Here is a 21,541-nt window from a genome sequence, read left to right as displayed (position 1 = left end):
CATACTAACAGTGTTGCAATGTTATCAGCAAAGTATGTATGATTCAAATATTTTTATCATAACATTTTATGCATGAGTTGTTTGCGGCTTACTCATGTTTCATATGTCTTAGCAAACAAAGAAATTTGTAACTTTCCATGTTGGATAATATCCTGTTCATAAAATGGAAATTCTCAAATCAACATCGTTTCAAAAAATTAAATAGAAAACTTGTGTCCTGGTTTCTGTTGTCTTCTATGACATTTGGTTGCAAACTTTCATCAAAATGTGAATGCCATTAACTTGCATTTTTCTTTTACGCATAGTTAATCAGTTAATCTTCAGCTTGGTGGTATGCTTTCAGTGCTGTTGACATCTAATCAGAATAGCTAGAGTTGACTTAAAATTCAGTATTTTAGTCTATTTCATTTCACATACATTGAGGATTTGGTCTGCAAAACAGCTCTCTTCCAAATCCTTGAGTACCTCCCTATATGATGTATAGGGTGCTCAGGTTTTTTTCTGTGTTGCACAAAAAGAGAGTCCGCATACTTGGCAAGTGAATCAGAATAAGCTTGTCTGGGATCCAGCTAATGTATGTAATTACAAATTAAAAGTTCAGTACTCTTCAAGTACCTCCAGGCAGAACAGGTAATGCAAGAGGCAAAGTAGCAAGATTGTCTTAATCTTGATACTTTGTTTAGAAGTCATCCAAGAAAACCAGCAATGGGTAATTACATAATGAACCAAAGTCTGTCCTTGTCTTGTTTTCTCAATGTCTTAAAATACAAGTAGTATGAATTGGGCACTCTGTATACAACCTTTCTATCCTGAAACAGCTGAAGTTTTGAAATCTCAGTCTCTTTTATACATTGTTAATTCAGAGAAATCACTTGGCTTTATCAAAAACTTCTTCATGTGTATTTTATTTTAATTTTGGCTTTATTTAGATCTCCTTTAATATAAAAATAATTTAAAAAGAAAAATAGCTTAAATTCAGACATCCATTTGAAAATGCTAAAACATTTTAAACAACAGCAACAACAGAAATAACTTTGAAAAATCTGTGAAAATCATAAATTCCCTTCCAACAGATTATTTTTAATGAACAACATTTTCAGGAATGATTGGGGTGGGGGGTGAAAGCGTTGCTCAAAATAGGTCTTAAGGTAGTCAAAATTCCTTCTTGCCAGACTGTATAGCTCCGTGCAACTCCTCCGCTACCTCCAAAAGAAGTCTAGTGGCAGTCAAAATAAATGGATTCTCTACTTGCAGTTTGTATGGATGGTATTAAGTCACGAGAGTGAGTGGCTGATTCTTTCATTATCAAAATTTTATCTGTATTGCAATTGTGGGTATCCTGACCATGGCCTCTTATCACGCTGCAGCAGCTGTTGAGTGCAACACAGCTTTGTTCTCGTATGTAAGCGAGGAGTTTCCCCTCTAAATGTGGGTGAAGGTGTGTGCCTGGAGTAATGATGCTGCAAAGGCACACATGAGATCCCAGATAGAAGGATTCATCTTTGCATTCCCAAACCTAGACATAATTGCCATAGACGTAAAAGCTGACACAGTAGAAAAGACAAATTCTCCAGTTGCTTTTTAAAAAAACCCAGAGTTTAACCTAAATTAAGTTATATAAATACTTATGGATAAGCATGGTGTAGATATGTACACATACATATCTTTTACATTAACCATTTTCTTTTCTTCAAATGTGCTTGTCTTTGTTTTGATTTTTTTTGTCTCAAACCTTTCCGTCTGTTGACATTTTCACTTTTGTATTTTTTTATTTCCCAGGAGTAAAATATATCCCTCTTAGCACAATGTTACAATGAAGAGACTGTACAGGACCTCAATAAGACTTCCTGAGATCGTGACCTTTTTTAAATACTAAAAGGCTTACTTCCAGAGGTAACTGTGCTAACCTAATTAAATTAGTGCACAAAGGCTGCAATGGATTAATTCTGACAGCTTCAAGTTTTAAAAAGATAGTGGTTTACAACTGCTTTATCAAATAGAAGTTAATGTTATTCAGTTCATGTTTACTGAATGAGTAAGGAGACTTCTAAATTGAAGATAATAAAATGAAAACAAATTTAATATTCACCAAGTAGTATTTGACCATAGTCACCACGGGACTTATAACAGCAATGTTAGGTAAAAATCACTGCTGTAAAAAAGAAAAATGTCTGTTCCTAAAGCAGCTGTTGTTCACTTTCTGTAGTGACCTTGCTTTAAATCAGCAGTATATTTGATAAAATATTACATTAGAAAGTTTATAAGCTCAAACCTTTTGAGAGTATGAGAAAAATCATCTGTATCTCAAAGACAGACTAGCACACTACCTAGAAATTTTCTTAGGTTAACCATAATAAAATAACTACAAATCTTTTAAATAAGGAAAATCCAATATAAATCATACATATTATAAATAGAATTTAAAAGACTTTGTTGTCACTGCCAAAGTCCTAATACTTTTGTGAAATTTTCTTTTGAACTTGTTTTATTATATTTGTGGTTTCTTTCTAAATATGATATATTGGTTTCTTGATTTTTGCTTTGTTTTGTTTGGTTTCTTTTTCTGGAACTGCTTCAGTGAAATAATTTATGGGAAGATGGATATTTCTGGCTGTGAAATGTGAGATTAGAGAGCATCCCCTCACAGTGGCGTAACTGTGAAGAACTACAGAGCTCTCCTGCTGTAGAGCAAACCAGCAGAACAGGAGATATGTAATAAATGAAAGCTAGTCATCATGGATTGTAGCTTCTGGGCAATGCTTTCTTATTTCAGGATTGGCCTGTCTTTTTCTATTTCACGTATAATGTTTCCTTTCCTTGGTATTTGGAATTTGGGAAAAAGAATAAAAGTTGTAATAATAAAAGATTCTAAAGCCAACATAAACCATACTTAACTACTGCAGGCATTTCCCACTTTAGACAAGGGTATTGGAAGATTCAACTGCTGGAGGATGAAACTACATCTATTTAGGCTATCAGTATATTGCTGAGTTTCATGTAGTCTTGTAATTTCATATTTCAAGCAAATCACCTGTAGATATGTTTCATTCTGCATCATTTGAAATCCATAAATTAATACTTCATTTCTTTCTAAAAAGCTATTAAACTGTAAGTTACAGTCTTAGTGCAATTTTAGGTAAGGGTTAGGTTGTATAGGAGGTATATTGGCTTCTTGTAGCTGGTCTTGCTTGGCCTCATAATCAAAGATTGAAAAAAAAATATTTGTAGGATAAAAATGTTAAATGGCAGCTTTACTTTTATTTTTAGCATGTTTCCAACTTTTCATTGCCTTTGCTTTTTCACAGATCTATTCTTGCTTTGTCATGTGCCTGTCTTAAAAATAGTTCCCTAACCCTAGATATCTGGGAGGAAAAAAAAGCCTGTGATGCATAATAATTGTATTTCATGTTCTGTACTCTTGAAGGTCTCTTTGCAGTGTTACCTGTTACCTCCCCATACTTCAGTTTATCTTAGCTAAGAAAATAAGCCTTGCTTCTAAGTCAAAAGGTTCAAGAAAGCAAAGAATTAGTAGAACTTTCTAATTTTGTGCAGCAATCATCCTTCCAAAAAATAATTTATTTTTTTTATTGAAGAAAGACTTAGTGGCAAAAAAAACCACCCCACTATAAAAGGGGAAGGGGACAGGATATCCAAATGGAAAAGTTATTAAGATTTATTAGTGACTTTCAGCATCCTATCTAGATTGAGTTTTGACTAGACTATAAACTTCAATGAAAATAATTGTATCTAAGTATCTTACAGATGAACTTTTGTGAAACTGGAAAGAAAGTAGTCTTTCATGGCAAAGCGGCAGTTGAGTAAGAGTAACATGAAACATGATTTCAGAGTCTGTGTTTTTTAAATGGAATTTTCTTGTCTGCCTCTCATATATTAGTTGTAAATGTCTTTTAGTATTTTAATATACGAGAATAAATGCTTTTTCCACTTTATGTAGAGAGTGAAAATGAAATGCGTGCTTAATGCAGATTGATCTTTCACTAGATTCTAATGTGTCTGGTTGAGAGTCATTTTCCTTGATACAGTTATTCATTCCCTTACTCTAAAAATTGTCACTTCACTGAATACTTGCTGAGATTTCTGTTCCTGGTGGAGTCAGTAATAAATGCTGTTTAACTCTAGTGGGAGATGGCTTAGGTTTTAAATATATGGTCTTTTTGAAGCCAATAGAAGTTGGCTACTACAGATGTTTCTGTTCAAAAGAAGTACATAACTTAACTTGAGATCTTGGTAGAATTCATGTTAATGACTCAGTTCCAGTAAAAAATATTCAGTTTGATATCATTAAGATTATTAGTTGTAGGCTTGGAAGAGTATATAACATACTGGTCCACAGAGACTTTGCTTATGACCTGTATCCTTAAAGTTGTTACCAATGAAAACAGTGAATGTTTAAATTTGCACTGAGTAAATGATACCTTTAAATTATTTATTCTAAGCTCATTAACAAACACTTCTGTTTCTGTTTTATCTATGTCTGCAAAACTGCTTATTGATAGATTCATAGGTTTGTGTTTCTAAATGGGATTGAGGGGTTAATTACTATATAGAGAAGTCTAAATAGTACATTTGAAAGTGTTATACATATTCACATATATATTTTGAAAAATATACAAGATGTCTTTCATTAGTTTCATGGAACAGTCTTCCTCATAACTAGTGAGGTCATGACTGGATTATTCAGATCTTCCTGAAGGATGACCACTATATGCCCCATCATCATCTATTTCTTCATCTATTTTTCTTTCTGAGGTGTTGAAGTGACAGTCATATATAAAGTTATCTAATGCTTCTATTAAAAGATTATGGTTTTATTTCCAGATGGAAATATTCAGAATATTAAAAAATTCAGACTGAAGCTTTCTATCATTCTTCTTTCTGCTACTTTAGTTGAAGTTATTCTACCCTTTTGGGTAGTAAATACGTAGGAAAACCTGTGCATGTCTGTTTCATTGAGGAGTATCTCAGTGCCTTGGAGAGGGGTGGTGGAATTAGAACAAGGGTGGGGAGAGAAGAGGGAGGTGACGCTGTGTTCCCACTGCTCATCCCCCAGAGCAGGGGAACTTGCTCTCTCCCAGCTTTGAAGAGAAGAGCAAGATTATCTGCTTCGATTGTTTCTCAGGTAAATAGGTATTCAAGGGAATAAGAGTAGCCAGCATGAAGACAGCCTGAGGGTAAAGGGAGCAGATGAAGTCAAAGAGAGGCTTTTGAGATAAAAGTGATGTAAAACAGGAGGACATAGGATCAGAAGTTGCATATGATATAGAATAAAGAGCAAGGGCTATGTAATGCCAAGTAAAAGAAAGTTTTAATAGCTACCCAGGATTTTTGAGTTCTAGGATTTCACTGCTAGCAGCTAACAGCTGTACAACCTACACACCCTATCCACTTCAGCAGTGAAAGGATTTGTAAGGCAAAAGAAATTAAGGCAGCTGAATATTTGGTATTTTATTCATAAACTTCTTGCCACTATGTCCTGCACAGCTGCTGGAAAATTTCCTGAGATCAAAGTATTCACAACTTACCTCTAATTGTATTTTTGTCATTTCTGAGTGCTAAGTACACACAACTGGAAATGACAACAGTAAAATGTGTTTTGATTATATAAAGAGCTATATAAATATAAGTATTCTGAGAAATCATATTAATGTTATTCTGAGTACCAAGCTGAAAAGTCACTTGGCAAATAACCTGTTTGTTCCTCTGTTCCACCACCTGAAAAAAGGAGGAAGCTACCTTCTTTAGAATGAGGATGTTTAAAATCGTAAATAACTTTTAAATATGTAAGGGGTTTGTAGAACGTTCCAATTAAACAGATGAGTGCACAGAAAATTCATGGAGGAATATTGTCTGAGTTTGCAAGATTTGGATAAAGCACTAAAAAAAGAAAAAAGATGTGGCTTAAAGCCCAGTGTAACTCAGTCTATTTGTGAATGAGAAAAAATTACTGCAGAATTACGTTTCAGTACATGCTTTGTGGTAGTTTTCCGTTTGGGAGAAATAGCTCTGTTCAAGGCTGAGGAGAAGGACGGAGGGACTGATTCTATGAACTCTAGGTGAGAGGAATGAAAAGGATACTTATTTTCTAGTTTTATGATCCATGGCATTGTCATTCCCTTTATAAATGAGAGTACTAAATGTTGCATAGAATTAGTGTTCTTACAAACTGTTATTGTTTCCAGCAGATCAAAAACATAATTATAAACATCTATAATAGTTTCAATCATCATCTATGCATTATTGATACATATAACATGTTTATATCCTATTTATTAACAATAATGAATTGTTAATTTATTTAATGTACAAATCTTAGATACATGATATATAAAGCACATGTAATGGGCAAACTATTTCAATTAATTGACCAAATTCTTCTTTATTTGTATCACATTTGTGCAACTAGTTTGTTTCATTCCTGTCCCTTTAGCTTTAGAGTGATTTTGAAGCTGACAAATGTTGTCTGTGTTAAATCAGCCAGCAGGTTTTTTTTAAGATTACAAAGATTGACTGTATTATGCCTGACTGATTTGTATTTCAGGCAGTGACTGCTCTGTGTCAGTAACTTTAATACTTATTAACTGCTAGATTAAGATTCGTCTCATTAAACAGCAATAAACCTAATGTACTGCAGAGTCCATAACAGCTAATCACAACACAGTTTTCTGTACATTGTCATAATCATCAATGTCCCACAAATATAAGTATTTGTGTTCGTAGTTTCTTTCAAAGGTGTGAATGTGTAAGTTTTTGCATGTATATATGTAAAATATTTTAATTAATACTCTGTCTGAAAAAAATTGCATTACTTTACAACGCCAGCTGTAACAGTACCTGTAAAAAGAGATAATCTTCTCAAGCATGTACAGATCCCCCTTCCAATGTTTTCACTTAATAATCAGTTCCTCTCTCACCTGAACGTTACCCACCTGGACACAGATAAACAAAACCAGCGTGGGCATTTATAAATATCACACATGTAAGGTTTTTTTACAAATGTGAACCAATGAAGATGTCATGTGTACTGGTGTCTAAAATTTGGTAAGAAAAGCCCAAGCCAGATTGTGTCCATTTTTATGATTGTTCCTTATATAGCACAGCCAGCTAGGGTCTGACTCTTATTAGGTTTTGCAGCTACTTCTACAATACAACTGTCAAACAATATAAGCAGGCTTAAGGAAAAACAGCAAAGATGGTTGAAAGGGCAAGGAGATGGGAAGTGGGCTTGACCCACCAAGTAGTAAAAAAAACTTAAAAGAAAGAAAGGTATTGGCCTAAACCCATCCCTATACTACTACTGCTTCCTCTCAGTTATATTAGTGGAAGTTAAATGCTTTCATAGATGTTTACCCAAGAAAACAATGAATTCAGGTATAGGGTGAGGCTGTACTATTTGGAAATAATTGTGGTGTGATGTCACCAAGTTCTGGCTATCTGCCTCATATTCTGTATATTTTATTGAAGTTACAGTGTAAATTTGATTTTAAGTTGATGAGACAAGCCACATATTTGCAGTCAACCACGTGCTCAATACCTTACTAAATGGAGCCTTGTGTAGGTACCTAAATAGTAACTGAGCCAATTTCTTTGACAAGTTGTGAGATGTGCAGCCAGGAGTTTTTGCTTAAATTAGTTCTTAGAATTATAATTGGCAGGGCTAGGAAAGGTGACACTGATACCTTAAAGGAAGCATACAGCATGCACGATGATAATTTACCTGTCCATCAAAGAAGAAAAAAATAAAGTGATGAAAAGAAAGGCTAGTTTCCTGTTGGATTGACAAAGCAAATGAGGTATTTTGCTCTAAAAAAGTAGTTCCAGTCAATCCAAGATAGCTTCCCTGTGTTGTTGAGAGCAATGGAGTAGGAAAGAGATGCAGCGTAGCTCTTTGGGATTTTGTGCAGCCTCTGCCAAAGCTTGGAATGTACCTTCACTATGTGAAATCTAGACCTTTGATCATGACTCATGATGAGACTTTACTGCCAAGCCACTGATTCTCTGCTGTCACAATAGCTTAGATTTTCATTCTCCTGAAAAGTACTAATCGGGTGGATTGCCTCACAGTGCTCTTTTGTTAATGTATGATACCTAGCAATTCTCATCATTCATTAGAAAGTTATCCAGGTTTGACAAATGCCTTGGCAGAATACTTTGGTGCAGCAGAGGAATTCAACAAGCTATTTGATCACCGATAAAAGAGTACAGTCCAGTATGCCAGAAAATGAATTTTTGTGCTCCCACCATTGAGTATTGCTGAAGTATGACCAATGAAAGATGGGATGAAATTATTGTACGTGCTGGTTAATTCAAATTTACTTTTTTATATATATTCAACAGATAAATTTTTCATTTCATTCTGTTCCATGCTGGACATTATAATAGAAGTGTGTGTGTGTGTGTATATATATGTATATTTACTCATATCCACCTGTGTTTCACTTACCCAGGAAAAGAGGCTGTACGTAGCCCTTTTTTTTTCCCTCCAGATTTCATTGCAGTTAAGAAGGATGAGCAAAACAGAAGCATGTTTGTTATCTATGAGATAAGTACATACCTGTGACTCTTTCCTTATCTAGGAGAAAGAGGACTTCCTCTCACTTCCTGTTTAAGTTGCCATGCTATGTGCTTTGATGAGAATTAAAAATGTGTTTGTTTATGTTAGATGTGTCTTTAAACTTAGTTGAAAACTGATTTTTAATATAATTTAGCTCAGATAGAAAATATGTCTTTAATTTGGCTTTGAAAGTTTATTATACCAGGTGGTGGTAACACAGAAATTATAGATCTCTCTGCCAGGTGGATTTGCAAAATAAAGTTGTTTGAATAGCTTGGTGTTATTCTATTGCAGGCTTCTTGAAATAATATTTCTTCTCTTTGGCTAAGTAGCATATTTCATATTACTACCACTGTGCATTAAAACTGTGAATTATTTGGAACCCATTTCAGCAATCCATTTGAGATTTAATAACCTTGACTATAACTGAAGAAATGTGTTCAATGCATATGATGAAAATGCAAATCTAAATTATATTTGTGATGTAGAAGGTACCATGATGGATTATTAGTGATCTTGCTGAATTAAGTTTTTTCTCTAGTGAATGCAGTTTTTTAAACATTACAATTTGAAATGGAGTTTTGAGTGCTTAATAAAAACAAAGGACAGTTCTGGATGAAATAATAGCTAATTTTAAGCAGTGTACAAAAATTACAAACTCTGTTTGCCTTGTTCAGTTTTAATTATTATTGTTATCCATTAGTCAGAACAAGAGAGTATCAATATGAGTAAGGGAGGGAGGGATTTTGTGTCATGTACTGTATTTTATTACAATGCCATGTAATCTACAGATCCCCATACTTCAAATGAAAATAATCATGAACAGAAAGAACTTTACAATTTGTATATGCACTAAAAATAAAAATGGTGTTCGTAAATGAATTTGTGAAGCAGGTCTTTGAAGGTCATAGTAGTTTTCATTGAAAAACATGCTTTACTGTGTGGTTTTCTATTTTAACAAATATTGGTGCTGCTACAAGAGGTTTTGCAAACTTCAAAGAAAAAAACAACCAACTTGCATTCCATGAGACATTTGAATTCACATTGGACTACTGACCTGAACTGGTATTACAATTCTAAAATTTCTAACTAAAATTTCTCAAAGAATTGACTTAAATTAGTTTAGAAAAAAGCTTTTTACAACAATGTATCTGTAAGTCTGTACTTTCCTAGTACAAGTGCAGAACAATCTTATACTGATATAGGGTAGAGTAAATAAGCAGTTGATTATTTTAATTTTATTTCTGTGAGCCTACTAAGAAAAAAATGCTAGATAGAACTGAGCTGAACTAAGCTAGGTTGCTTACCTTTGGACCACTCTATTCCTTTTGCTTTAATGACTGCAGACAAGTTTCCAAATATTTTCTGGAATTCAAATTATTCTGAAGGACCAAATATTTCACCTTTACTGCTTCAATTTCAACTATTTCAGCATTTAGCCTCATAAGAAGACATCAGCTCTTAAAGATGGCAATAAAATTGTACGTCTTTTGTCACTAAAGGATTCTTCACATACACATTCAGTTTGTGCAGTCTCTTAAGTTTCCATTTTCAGACCACTTTATTACACTTATGTCATTTTTCTTTTGATCTTTGTTTTGAAACATCTTTTAAGTATTTTGTAAATTTCTTGTGTTGCTGAAAGTTCTGTGTATAACCTGAAGACAAAATGTAGTAGTAAATATGATAAAAAATTGTGGATTTTTATGCTGCAATATTATCTTTATTATTGTCGGGCTGTGTGTGGAGCCTACCTACATGGGGACTTTCCATGTCTGTGGTGAGATAATCCCAGTATCATTCAAATTAGTCATATTCTTTTGATGACTGAAGCTTTCTATAAGTTAGAGAATCAGAGCACAGTCAGTTGGGATGGGTGTTGCAAAGGTAAATCTTTTGTTCCTTTTTTGTTATTGGATGAGTTGTGTGAAGTTATATTTCTACTGAGGGAGAATTTTGGATGCCTGAGACATTACAGAGAGGCTTCTGGTTGCAGGTTGCTGAGATGTTGATCCTTCATATAATTCCCCTGGGTAACAAAGTTATCCTAACCATTTCAATTTAGTTTGAGAAATTCTGCATCTAAATAAGCAAAAGTCTTTTTACAATTCCTCTTAGCCTTGGCCCCATGTTCAGTACAGCGACTGATGCAATGAACTGCAGAATGACTGTAAAGGCCTAAAGCATAACATTTTGATTTTTGATATTAGCTGATTTCTAATTAGCTAACATCCAGTCACGCTATGAAGATAACAAGTCAAAGTAGATCCAGTAATGATGCAGAATTTAATGTGTAAGAGGATACCTGCATATTGTTTTGTATTTTCTTGCAGTTAGTTGGCCTTTTTCCTGAAAATCCTTTTGAGATTTTCTGTGGGCCTTGTTCTTGGTCTTCTACATATCACATTGCTTATAACAGTTTAATCAAAATCCTGTGTTATTTATTTATTTTTCCACTGTAGTCTTAGCAGCCAGGATCTCAGAATTAATTTTGTGGTAAAAGTAATTTTTGTTGCTTGATAGGTAATTCTGTAATAGTAAACATTCTCATAGAAAGCTAATTTAAAGGAGAAATCATCTTCTGAACAAGACTAAGAAAGATACTTTAGTTGTTAGTGTTTGGTATAGCAAGGTGATAAAGTTTTCTTTACTGGTAGAGGGTGCGAGCAGAGTGGGGACGTATCCCATGAAAGACCCTGGGACACGGTTAGAAGGCAATCATGTGGGATGTGTATGCAGCACTTCCTGAACAGGTTTTCCAGATCACAGTACAAGGATGATCTTTGCTGATTAATTCCCAAATGTTGCTTCCCCTTATCTGCAGCTTTGTAAACCACATCTCAAATGTCTTGTGTCTTCTGTACTTGGGACAATATCAAGGGAGCTGGATTGCTTCTGCCGGTTGCTCTGCTGTGATGCCTTGGAGAACAGATTCAGATCAGGAAGTCATGCTACATGTTGAATAATTTGGGGCATTTTTGGTACCAGATCTAAGTAAAATGTGTTGCTTTTTGTTCAGTACTATGTGTTCTGATGGATGTATTTATCAGTTAAAATATTACATAACAGTAGCTTGGCTTCATGAGGTTAAGGCTAGCTTAATAAAATTCCGAACTAAATCTGCATGTTTCATGATGGTCTCTGAAACTGTATTTGAGTTGATTGGCCATGAAAGCTATGTGACAAGTGGTACAAATTCAGATATGAAAAAATGCATGCCTAGCCAGGCATGGAAGGCACAGAAGATTTTCTTATTTTGTTTTCCATTTCAAGTTTATGTAGGTCTCTTGCATTTTATTCCGGCTCTGCTGTCCTGTCTCCTAATATTAGACAGAAAAATCTTTAAGAAAAATAAGTTAAGAAAAAATGTCATTAAAATGTTATATGATCTTCAGAGGTGCTTATTCCCATTGGAGATGTAATTATGTGTGATTAATCAGTAATACATTGGAGATGTAGTTATCTGTGATTAATCATCCTAGATGTTCTGGCTGAAAATGCATTGTAAAGGAGGAAAAAAGCAAACCCAGAAAATTCTTCTGTATTCTTTGTGTTTATTTTATATATTTTTTTAATATATTTTTTAAAATATTTTTTCTCCATGTTAATTTTTCCATAGAAATCTGGGGTGGATGAGTTTTCTTAACAGTTTATGTAAAAGGCAGTAGCATAATTGGATTCTGAAACTGCTTCTGGTATCATTGGTTTAAACTTCACTTTCACAGACTTATGTGGCAAGAGGTACAGGTCTTGAATCTCTCTTTTTTTTTTTTTTTTAATTTTTTTTAAATGCACTGGCCAGAAATGTATTGTGTTTTATTTGTCAGTTATATGTCCTGATCTGCACTGAGGAGAAAGAGTTCATATATCACTAACACACAAAGAAATGATTGTGGTGGTGCAATTTGTGGGCATAATTAGCATGTAAATCAGAAGGACAATTTCTGCTTCTGCTCAAGATCTAAATCTTTTGCCTTTTTAATGTAGAGAAGAGATTGTATAAACAGACAAGGCCAACTTATGTTTGGCTGGTGCACTTGGAGATATGTTAGAAAACTTGCACCCAAAAAACAGCATTAACTAGAAGGGGTGTGCAGAGATCTGCCTGCATAAGTAACACCTTACAAGCCTTTTAAAGCAGAAGTTTATATACCTACCTCAAGAGTATTTCTGATATAGACAGTAATAATTGTACTAAGAGGAGCAGAGGTAGTTGTCTGTGAGATCTTTGCTGACTGGCAGGTGGACGTATGTAATGCAATTTTAATGTGCACTATTTTGATAGCTGAATATAGCCAGTATTTGGAGTTTTATTTTATCCATATAAAATCAAATTCCTTGTCTTGTCATCTTCTATGTATTTCATTACTACATTTTCTCTGTGGAATGATTTATAATAAAATAAAAAAAGAACAGTATAGTTCTTCATGTTGAAAGCTAAAAAGAAGAATACTCTTCCTATGGTTTATGTAAAAATACATGGTCCCAGCAGATCTAGATTTTTACGTGAGGGAAAATATTGGTAAACATAAGCAAAATAAGAGCAGCAAATGCTGAATTATATTGCACAAGGGTGTTGTGCAGGCTTATTGAGCAGAGTGAACTGTTTGAAAAGTACTGAAACCTGTATTTGCAGATGTAAACAAATATCAAAGGAGCATACAGTCTTTTTTATCTTTCATAGTAATTACTTCTGTGGCTGTATGTTTTAACTGCATTGTGAAGATGGTATTCAGAGTTGTGAATGACTGCCTGCCTCACACAGACATATAGACACATTGCGCAGCTGAGTCACATTCTGTACCAGTGGTTCAATATCATTGTGCAAGTTAAAATAGCATTTCTATTGTTCTGTTATTAAACAGCTGTTTTCACATTCTGAACGGTTGAAGGAAAAGAATTGAAGCAAGTGTTACCTACAGCACATCACCCTCTGTGGTGTATGAATGATGTGTGATACCCATTTTAAAATCTTTGTCCTGATTCACTGATTTTCTTTAGTTTTGAGTTGATTTGACAACACTGAAAACTCTAGAGTTACTCATGAAGTGAGTAGTGAGAAAGGTAGTAGGCCAATGGAAAAGCTGAGTAAATGAGCAATACCTGATTATTTGAAAATTTTGTGTGGCTGGAGGAATTTTTTTCAAATAATTTTCTATGAGTGGGAAAGTCTTGAGTTGCTAAAATATACTACTATTAAAAGCTTCCCTCAAAGGCTTATAAGCATGAACAGTTTTAATGTTAGAGAGGAACAGAAGCACTTTTTCTTCACAAACTATAAATCTGTTTCAGTTATTTTTCAAATTTTGAAACAATTTGAAAAAAAAAAAGGGATTTGTTTCTGATGAAATTTTTCATTGTATCGCACCTTACTATTCTGTTATCACTTTATTTTATTATACTGTTGTTTCTGATGAAATTTTTCATTGTATCGCACCTTATTATATCTGTTATCACTTTATTTTATTATACTGTTTTTACTCTGTTATGCTATTTTACTGTATTACACTGTTTCACTATAATAAAGCTAAAGTGATATTACTGACCCTGGATTTTGATGTATTTTGTGACGTCTGAGTGTGTGCTCAACTCTCACTGGACCTAGCAGGTGAGGTGCAGCAGCTTCAGGAGGCAGTGCACAGCCAGCTCTTTCCAGATAACAATACTCACACTATTAAATACAGCAGTTGTATGTCAGTGTGACCTTAATGAAATTTACTCCAGTTCAGACTACTAGCTATTTTTGTTCCTGTGTTGTCATTTCTTTAGCTTTCTCTCTTCCACTTAGCCTGTCTCAGAAGGCAAAAAAGAAATCTTTACAAAATCTCTCTTCTACCTCCCTGCCCCAAGCTATTGCAATGTTAAGAAACACTCCCTATAGTGCATGTGTCCCTGTAAATATTTAGGTCTACCTTATTTTTTCATGTTTGACTTTACAGGCCCTCATACATCACTTCCATTATCACTCTACTGTCATCTCTCTTTTTACTTTTTCATATAATGCTGACAGTTGTACAGTGTTACTAGTTTCCTGAACCTTTTTCTACTGTTAGTCCATGCCCAAAATGGCAATGGGCATTTTGTGATAAACTCTGATATCATGCAGCTATATACTTCCCTGCAGTCCTTGCTCAATGTATATATTTTCAATACGTATTTCTTATTTTTATGCCTTTTAGAAGGTAGATTATCCAGTGAAGGATCCTTTTCTAGTATTTGTGTAGGCTTTTAAACACGGAGAAGTTAACTACAGTTATTGTTAAGGGTAATCTTAGAAAAGAGGACTGAAGGAATTTTAAGAGATTTCCTGTATTTATCTGCATACAGAATTAGTTACTCCCAAAGCATTTATATATTTTCCTAGTCTGTTCCTAAGACCTCCTACTGAGGGAGAGCCCACAGACTTCCTGGGTATTAACCCCCATAGTCTAACAATCACTGAAGAAAGACACAAAATGATCACTGGGCATTAAAAGCCCTGTGCTGCTGAATAGGAAAGCTGCCTACTGTCAGTACAGTAGGATGACATGAATTGAAAGGAGGACATGTCCTTCAACCAGTGTCATATGGGCCTAGAGAGGGAAAAATATAAAATGCTGTTACTAGAGCATTGGAAGGGTGGAAGGTGTTACACCCATGCAGGTCTGTGATGGCTGCTGGAGGTGGGTGACTTGTACAACAGGTTACTTAGTAAGGCTTTGGCAGCAGTTTAAGTATGTTCATTTGTACATTTTACATTTGGTATTTTACAGTTGTCTGTGATACAGTAATTTGTCCTTAAACAAAAGTAGTCTCAAGCTGTATCTTTCTATTTTTATACAACTAGCGTACATGGTTGGGAATTACTCCAATTTTTGAAGTCTCTTTGTCTTGTACATGTTTAGTATATTCATTTATATTTTTCTGACAGGAATTATCCAGCAGTTTAAATATTGCCTTTTGTAGTACCTATATTTACAAAATATCAATAGAGGTTTCTGTTTTACTAAAATGCGTGTATATTTGAAAATGGCTTAAACTGTTCTCTTCAGAGAACCTTGTGTATAAATAGCTGCCAAACATATATATATATATATGACAGATTGATATTTGTTCATTAAAAGCAGAAAATGAATGTTTGAACAGAGGAAATTACTACTTTGGTTCTCCTGGCTAAAGGAAATAAAAACTTACTAACTTAAAGGACAAAATATGAAATTAACGTGTAGAGGCTATATGTACTTCGAGAAAAGTAGACATACTTTCTTTAAAGAATGGCATTTTTGTGCCTCTTTTTTTTTTTTTCTTTCTTCATTTTTTTTTTCTTTTAATGTGTCTCTGGTACTCCTGTGATTTGGCATAGCTTAAAGCATTTGGAGCATGTTAAAATATATTGACTCACACCTGTTGAACATCTTGTAAGTAATTTTTAATTGGCTATTGTCTGTATAAGCATTTAAAATTTACAGGCCTCACCTTGTTTTCTATCCAAATCCTTTCTGGCATAAACTGGTAATGCTTAGGAGAAAATAAAACTTCTGGCTACTGACTCAATGCATGTTTCCTTTTCGTCAGCCAGTGGTTCCTGCCTTCTCTGTCCTTCCAGAAGGCAATAGGAAGGGCTCTACAGGGTGTAAAAGTCCTTATGGGAGTGGTGAGATTTGGGAGTCAGAGATGCTGCAGTCCTGAAACTGCTTGACAAACTAGGCAAGGTAGTGCCAGAAACTTGAGCACTCTTGCTGGGGAAAGGGTTTGTTGTGGAACTGGGCATCTGTTTAGACACTCTGATGGCTGCACAAAAGGTTGGCCTTGTATAACTCAAGAGCAATTGCCCTCACTTAAGAAACATTGCACAGGGTAGAATATATTGAGAGAAAATTCAACTTCTATAATTGTTTCTACTTCTGTGCCTTTTTAGTGGATATCTTCATTTATTCTTGTGAGGTATTTGAGTGATGCACAAAGAATTGGTGCTGTGGGCAGGAGCAATTCTGTTATCAGCACTATACAGATGGAAAAACAGAATAAACCTATGGTGATGGAAGGAAATGAACTGGATATCCTCTTTCTGTGGTTTTCCTGTTATTGAGGATCCTCCTCAGTAATCCAATAGGTGAGCAACAGGAATTGTGAATATAGGTATAACCTAGGATTGACATTGTAACCTGCTCTGAATAAAAACATGCAGCTGTACAAGGAATTAACTGTTTTACATTTCATGTTAATCAGATGGCCTGTCTACATTTAATAGGTCAAGTAGCAACTGAGAAAACTCAGAAGTTGAATTAACCTGTGTCCTTTCACAGATTTTCTGACATTATGGGTTGTTATACTTGACCTAGTCTCTCTTTGGCCTGAAGTCTTCAATTTCAAAAAGTGTTTCTCAAGAGCAAAATCTTTCTTTTTGCTTTCTTGATATAATATATTAACACACAACTTTATTTTCTTGTAGGGTGCTTTGAGTGTTGCATCAAATGCCTGGGAGGTATTCCCTATGCATCTTTGATTGCTACCATCCTGCTGTATGCTGGAGTTGCGCTGTTCTGTGGTTGTGGACATGAAGCACTTTCAGGAACCGTCAACATTCTGCAAACCTACTTTGAGATGACAAGAGCTGCAGGAGATGTTATCGATGTCTTTACCATGTAAGTTACTAGTTTCTTTTAATTCTTTCCTTTTAAAACTGCTGAAAAATTCCTCAGAGGATATAAATTTGACTGAAGAAAATTATGGAAAGAATGATTTGGATAAGTTCAGCAGATGAGGTTTTGACAGAGCTGATATTTTTACTATTTACAAGCAATTTGTAACGCTTTTTAATATCCCACAGTTATAACTTAATTTATTACTAAATATTACCTCATATAATATTGATGAATCTGTTCCATATATGGTTGCTTTTATCCTTTTTATCCTGTCATAATTTCTTTGCTGAAAAGTGTAAAAAAAAAAACAAACCAACCCAAACTCTATGCTCTAAATAGATAAAGCAGGAGTGTGTAACAAGTAACAGATTAGTTCTGGGAATAAACACAATACAGAAGTAACTGAAGAGTTGTGCAGAACCCTGAAACTTGAAATGTCAAAACTCTATTGGTTTTCCTAGAATTCACCTGGTTTGAAGGTTTCATGCTTTGCTATTCCTGAAAACCTATTTCTGGAAGGCCTTTGTTTTGATGAGCATCTCCTTCCCTTTGGTAAATTAATTACATTTAACAAAGTAGTTTACTGTAATCTGAAATTAAATGATGTATTTTCTAATCTCTTTAAAATTGTCTCTTTAAAATATTATTTTCTTAGATATTTGAAATCCAAATTCTTATCTGGCTGCTAATGGTTGTAACCAAAGCTGAGGAATCCTATCCTCAAATTTGTAAACCTTGTCTTTCATCAATGTTGTTTGGAGAAGTGAAGTGATTTGATTATCCACCAAAACATTGACCTCTTATCATGGATAGTTCCATGATAATGACACCTCAGTGCTTAGCAGACGTCAAAAAGCAAACCTGGGAAAATCATAGAGAAACAGAGAACATACTTATGCCATTGTATAAATCAGTCTTTCATCCATATCATTAATACTGTGATCAATATTGATGCTCCAAAGAAAGTAAAAAAGGATGGTTAGAGTTATAGAACAGAGGCTATATAGTTAAAAATTGAGTATAGTAGGACTCTTCAATCTAGAAAGAGGGAGATTAAGAGCTGTTGGGCTAGAGGTCTGTAAATTCACGATGGGATAAGGTGCACAAGGTTAGATTGTCTTTCTCTTCCAGTACAGGAACTTTGAAGTATCAGAGGAAACTAGTAGGCACCAGGTTCAGAAAGTGATGGTTCTTCAATTGTTGTATAGCAGACCTGTGAAGCTAGTTGCGTATTGTGGATGCCAAAAGCTTATATGGGTTCAAGGGAGGACTGGATAACCTTGGAAAACAAATCCATTGATGGTTTCTAATGACATACAGACTTACCGAGCTCCAGAAGTCCCAGAAGCTAGAATAGCATTGGGGGTTATCCTGTCAACTTGCCTGCTCTTATATTGTTATATTCATTGTTTGAGATAGGAAAATGGACAAGATATATATTTGATCTGACTTGGTACCACTGTTTTCATGATAGCTAGAAACAGAATCTTGAATCTCTTAACTTGTGCAGTGCTATATCACCAGCATCTTTTCTAAAGCTTCTCTGTGAATGTTAGCTGTATTGTTTGTGGAATTAGTAGCCAGAAGGGAGAATGTACCAAATAAGTATGTCACTGCTATGCCATATCCAAATTTCTTCTTGGGACCAAGGAATTTAGATGTTCTTGTATAATAATATATTGAGTTGATGGGAAGTGTGTGACTTCTGCTTTGCCATTTTGGCTTGTCATTTAGAATAATGGGTCTGACTTGACTTGGCAGCTAAGGTTCATTGTTATCCTGAATGAAAGATCAGTCATTTTATTAGACTCTAACTTATTTTATTAGTCCCTAGGAAGCCATTAGTGCAGAACAGCCACAAATCGATGCTTTCTCTCCATAACAAGTTTTCCAGCTTCCCTCTGTCAAATACTTAAGTGAAAATATCAGTCAGGAGACATAGTTCAAATGCATAGAATTCACTGGAAATGATTAAGGAACTGTAAAGGTGATTTTTTTTTTCTTGGCATTTATTGTTTGGCTTAGTTAGTAGCTTTTTTATTTGTTTGTTTTTTTTCTTTACTTAACGATATACTAAACCCAATTCTTTCCTTGGCAAACCTACTGGAATCAAAATTTCAGTTTATTCAGTTGTGAAAGATGTCTCTAAACTATGTCTTAAAGGGAGAAGAAGCAAATATTTTGACTGAAAGCCGATGAGCCATTGCTTTTAACTGGATAAACTGTGTGATTCTGAAAGAAATTTGCACACATTAATTTTCTACCTGCTTAAGTAGGATTACTCTGCTTTTCAAAATAATTTTTTAGGGAGAAGAAATGCTCGATATTTTGTCACAACTGTTGATTAACAGTTGGAGGTACAAAAGCCCTATGGTAATTATATTGCTTTGAAAGGCCAAAAAGCAGAAATAAAAAATATGTAAATAGAAATAAGCAGTGCAGTGCCTACCTTCTTAAAACTATACATGTTGAAATGGAAATAAAACCTAGTTGTTTAATGTCCTGATTAGAAATAATAATAATTTAAAAATAAATAAATCTAGCAGTGTGCCATATTAAATTATACTTTTTTAAGGTTATTTGAGACATTTTCACTCTTAATGCTTCTAGTGCTGTGGAGAGTCTCAGGCTGACCTGGAGTCCGTCCTTCTGTGATAAATGTGCTAGGCGGATGCTGCAGTGGAGTGAAGTGTATTAGATTCTGTTTAATCACGCTTATGGTTTCTGTCTATATTTTTATTAGTGCAGTGGATTTCAAATGTCATTCAGAATAAAAATCAATCCCTAACTGAGAGCTACTTACGTGGGTGGTAAGAGATAAGGGCTTTTTTAACTGTGCCCACAACTGTGTGTGTTCCGAACTCAAATAACACAACTCACAAGCCAGCCTGTATCTTTTATCTTTGTCAATACAGCTACTCATTGCAATTTAAAAGCAGCAGTAGAGGCCTGTAGAGAAAGTAGGGCATAATGAGGGCATAAACAAGATCTGAAATACTCTTTAAGTGCCTAAAATAAAAGCCAAAGTACCTAAATCCAACAAAGCCATTCAGAAACGTCCATATCAATGTCCCTGAGGGCATCAACACCCCTGATTGTCCCTGCCTGGCCTTCCCTGGGCCCTCCCTTCAACCTGCCCAAGGTCCAGGACCCCATTTCAGCCCAGCCTGGGGCTCTCAGTCCCTCACCACGGGCTCAGCCGGCTATGGGGCTGGGGCTGCCCCAGCTGCTCCCTGGCTGCCCTTCTCCCTGGCTGGGGTGCTGGGACGGGCCCTGGCTGCCCTGTGGGGAACCCTCATCCCACATGGTGCCCTGATGCTTGGGGAGAGATGAATGAGTTAAGAACCTGCAATAGGCCCTGAAGTCCCCTTGGAGGGGGTTCAGCCAAGAGCAGCAGCCCCACGGAACAGAAGAGACGGTCTCAGTGCTGGCCCTGCAGGGTGGGTGTGGTCCCTGATTCCAGCTCCCCCAGACTCTTATCTGAGTTCAAATAATACATACCAGCTGCAGTTCATAACTGCTTTGGAAATACTAGTGAGTAGCAGATATTCATAATTTAAAAAATGAAGAGCAAGTTTTGCAGCTGGTTATAAAATTCCTTAAATGCCAGGCAGTTAAATCAATTTTCTCATATTTATAATTTTCTTTCCAAGTTAACATATGGAACGATCATGGTCAATAATTCTGAAGGTATTGGAGACATCCTGGAGAGATGCTGGGTGGGGTAGAGATAGTGCTTTTATAGCAAAGGTTTACAGTAAAGAATGCTCTTTTGCTTGCTTGCTTTGAGGGGGAAAAAATCAAAATCAAATTTGGCCTGTAACAGGGTGCTAAAAACAATAGTTTCTAAAAAGTAACAATGATTTTTTTTTTTAAAAGGATTTTGTCTCAAAGTACTGGATTACAGCCTGACTTGAATTGCTTCAGGGTGACACAGGTAAAACAGATACTCTAGACACCTGAAAACTAAAATAAATCAAATGTATTCAAATTCATGAGAACACATACTGTACAGACAGGTATTCCTTATGGATAGAGCATATCTTCAAAAATCACAAAGCTGAATGAGGTAGACTCTTCTCTCTTTACACAGTCATTTCTAAATCCGTGAACCTTTAATAAATCAAATGGTTATAAAAAACATTTGGAATTATCAATGAGTGACTTTTTTCTTGGGACTAACTACTAATTGTGTTGCTTTCTGAATCAGTTTTGTGAAACTTCATTCCCCATAGTCCCAGACTTCTTCACTATCAACATTATCACTGCTCTAACAGTAGCTGCTTCCCCACCCCCAAGTAAAGAAATGCCTGTTTGGGGATATAATGTACAGAAGTCCTAAGCT

At 35.1% G+C, this 21,541-nt stretch overlaps 1 protein-coding gene across 1 annotated transcript in view; it reads left to right on the top strand.

Annotated features, from left to right (window-relative positions):
* The window catches only part of GPM6A (glycoprotein M6A), a 127,914-nt gene that overhangs the window by 68,520 nt on the left and 37,853 nt on the right, over positions 1-21,541 (top strand). Inside the window, exon 2 of the mRNA XM_052779362.1 lies at positions 17,004-17,196. Within this exon, the coding sequence (XP_052635322.1) occupies positions 17,004-17,196 (193 nt within the window). The remainder of the gene's footprint in view (positions 1-17,003; positions 17,197-21,541) is intronic.

Source organism: Harpia harpyja, chromosome 2 (assembly GCF_026419915.1).
Source record: "Harpia harpyja isolate bHarHar1 chromosome 2, bHarHar1 primary haplotype, whole genome shotgun sequence".
Lineage (NCBI taxonomy): Eukaryota > Metazoa > Chordata > Aves > Accipitriformes > Accipitridae > Harpia > Harpia harpyja.
Note: the sequence above shows the minus strand (reverse complement) of the source record. Positions and strands in the feature narration are given on the sequence as shown.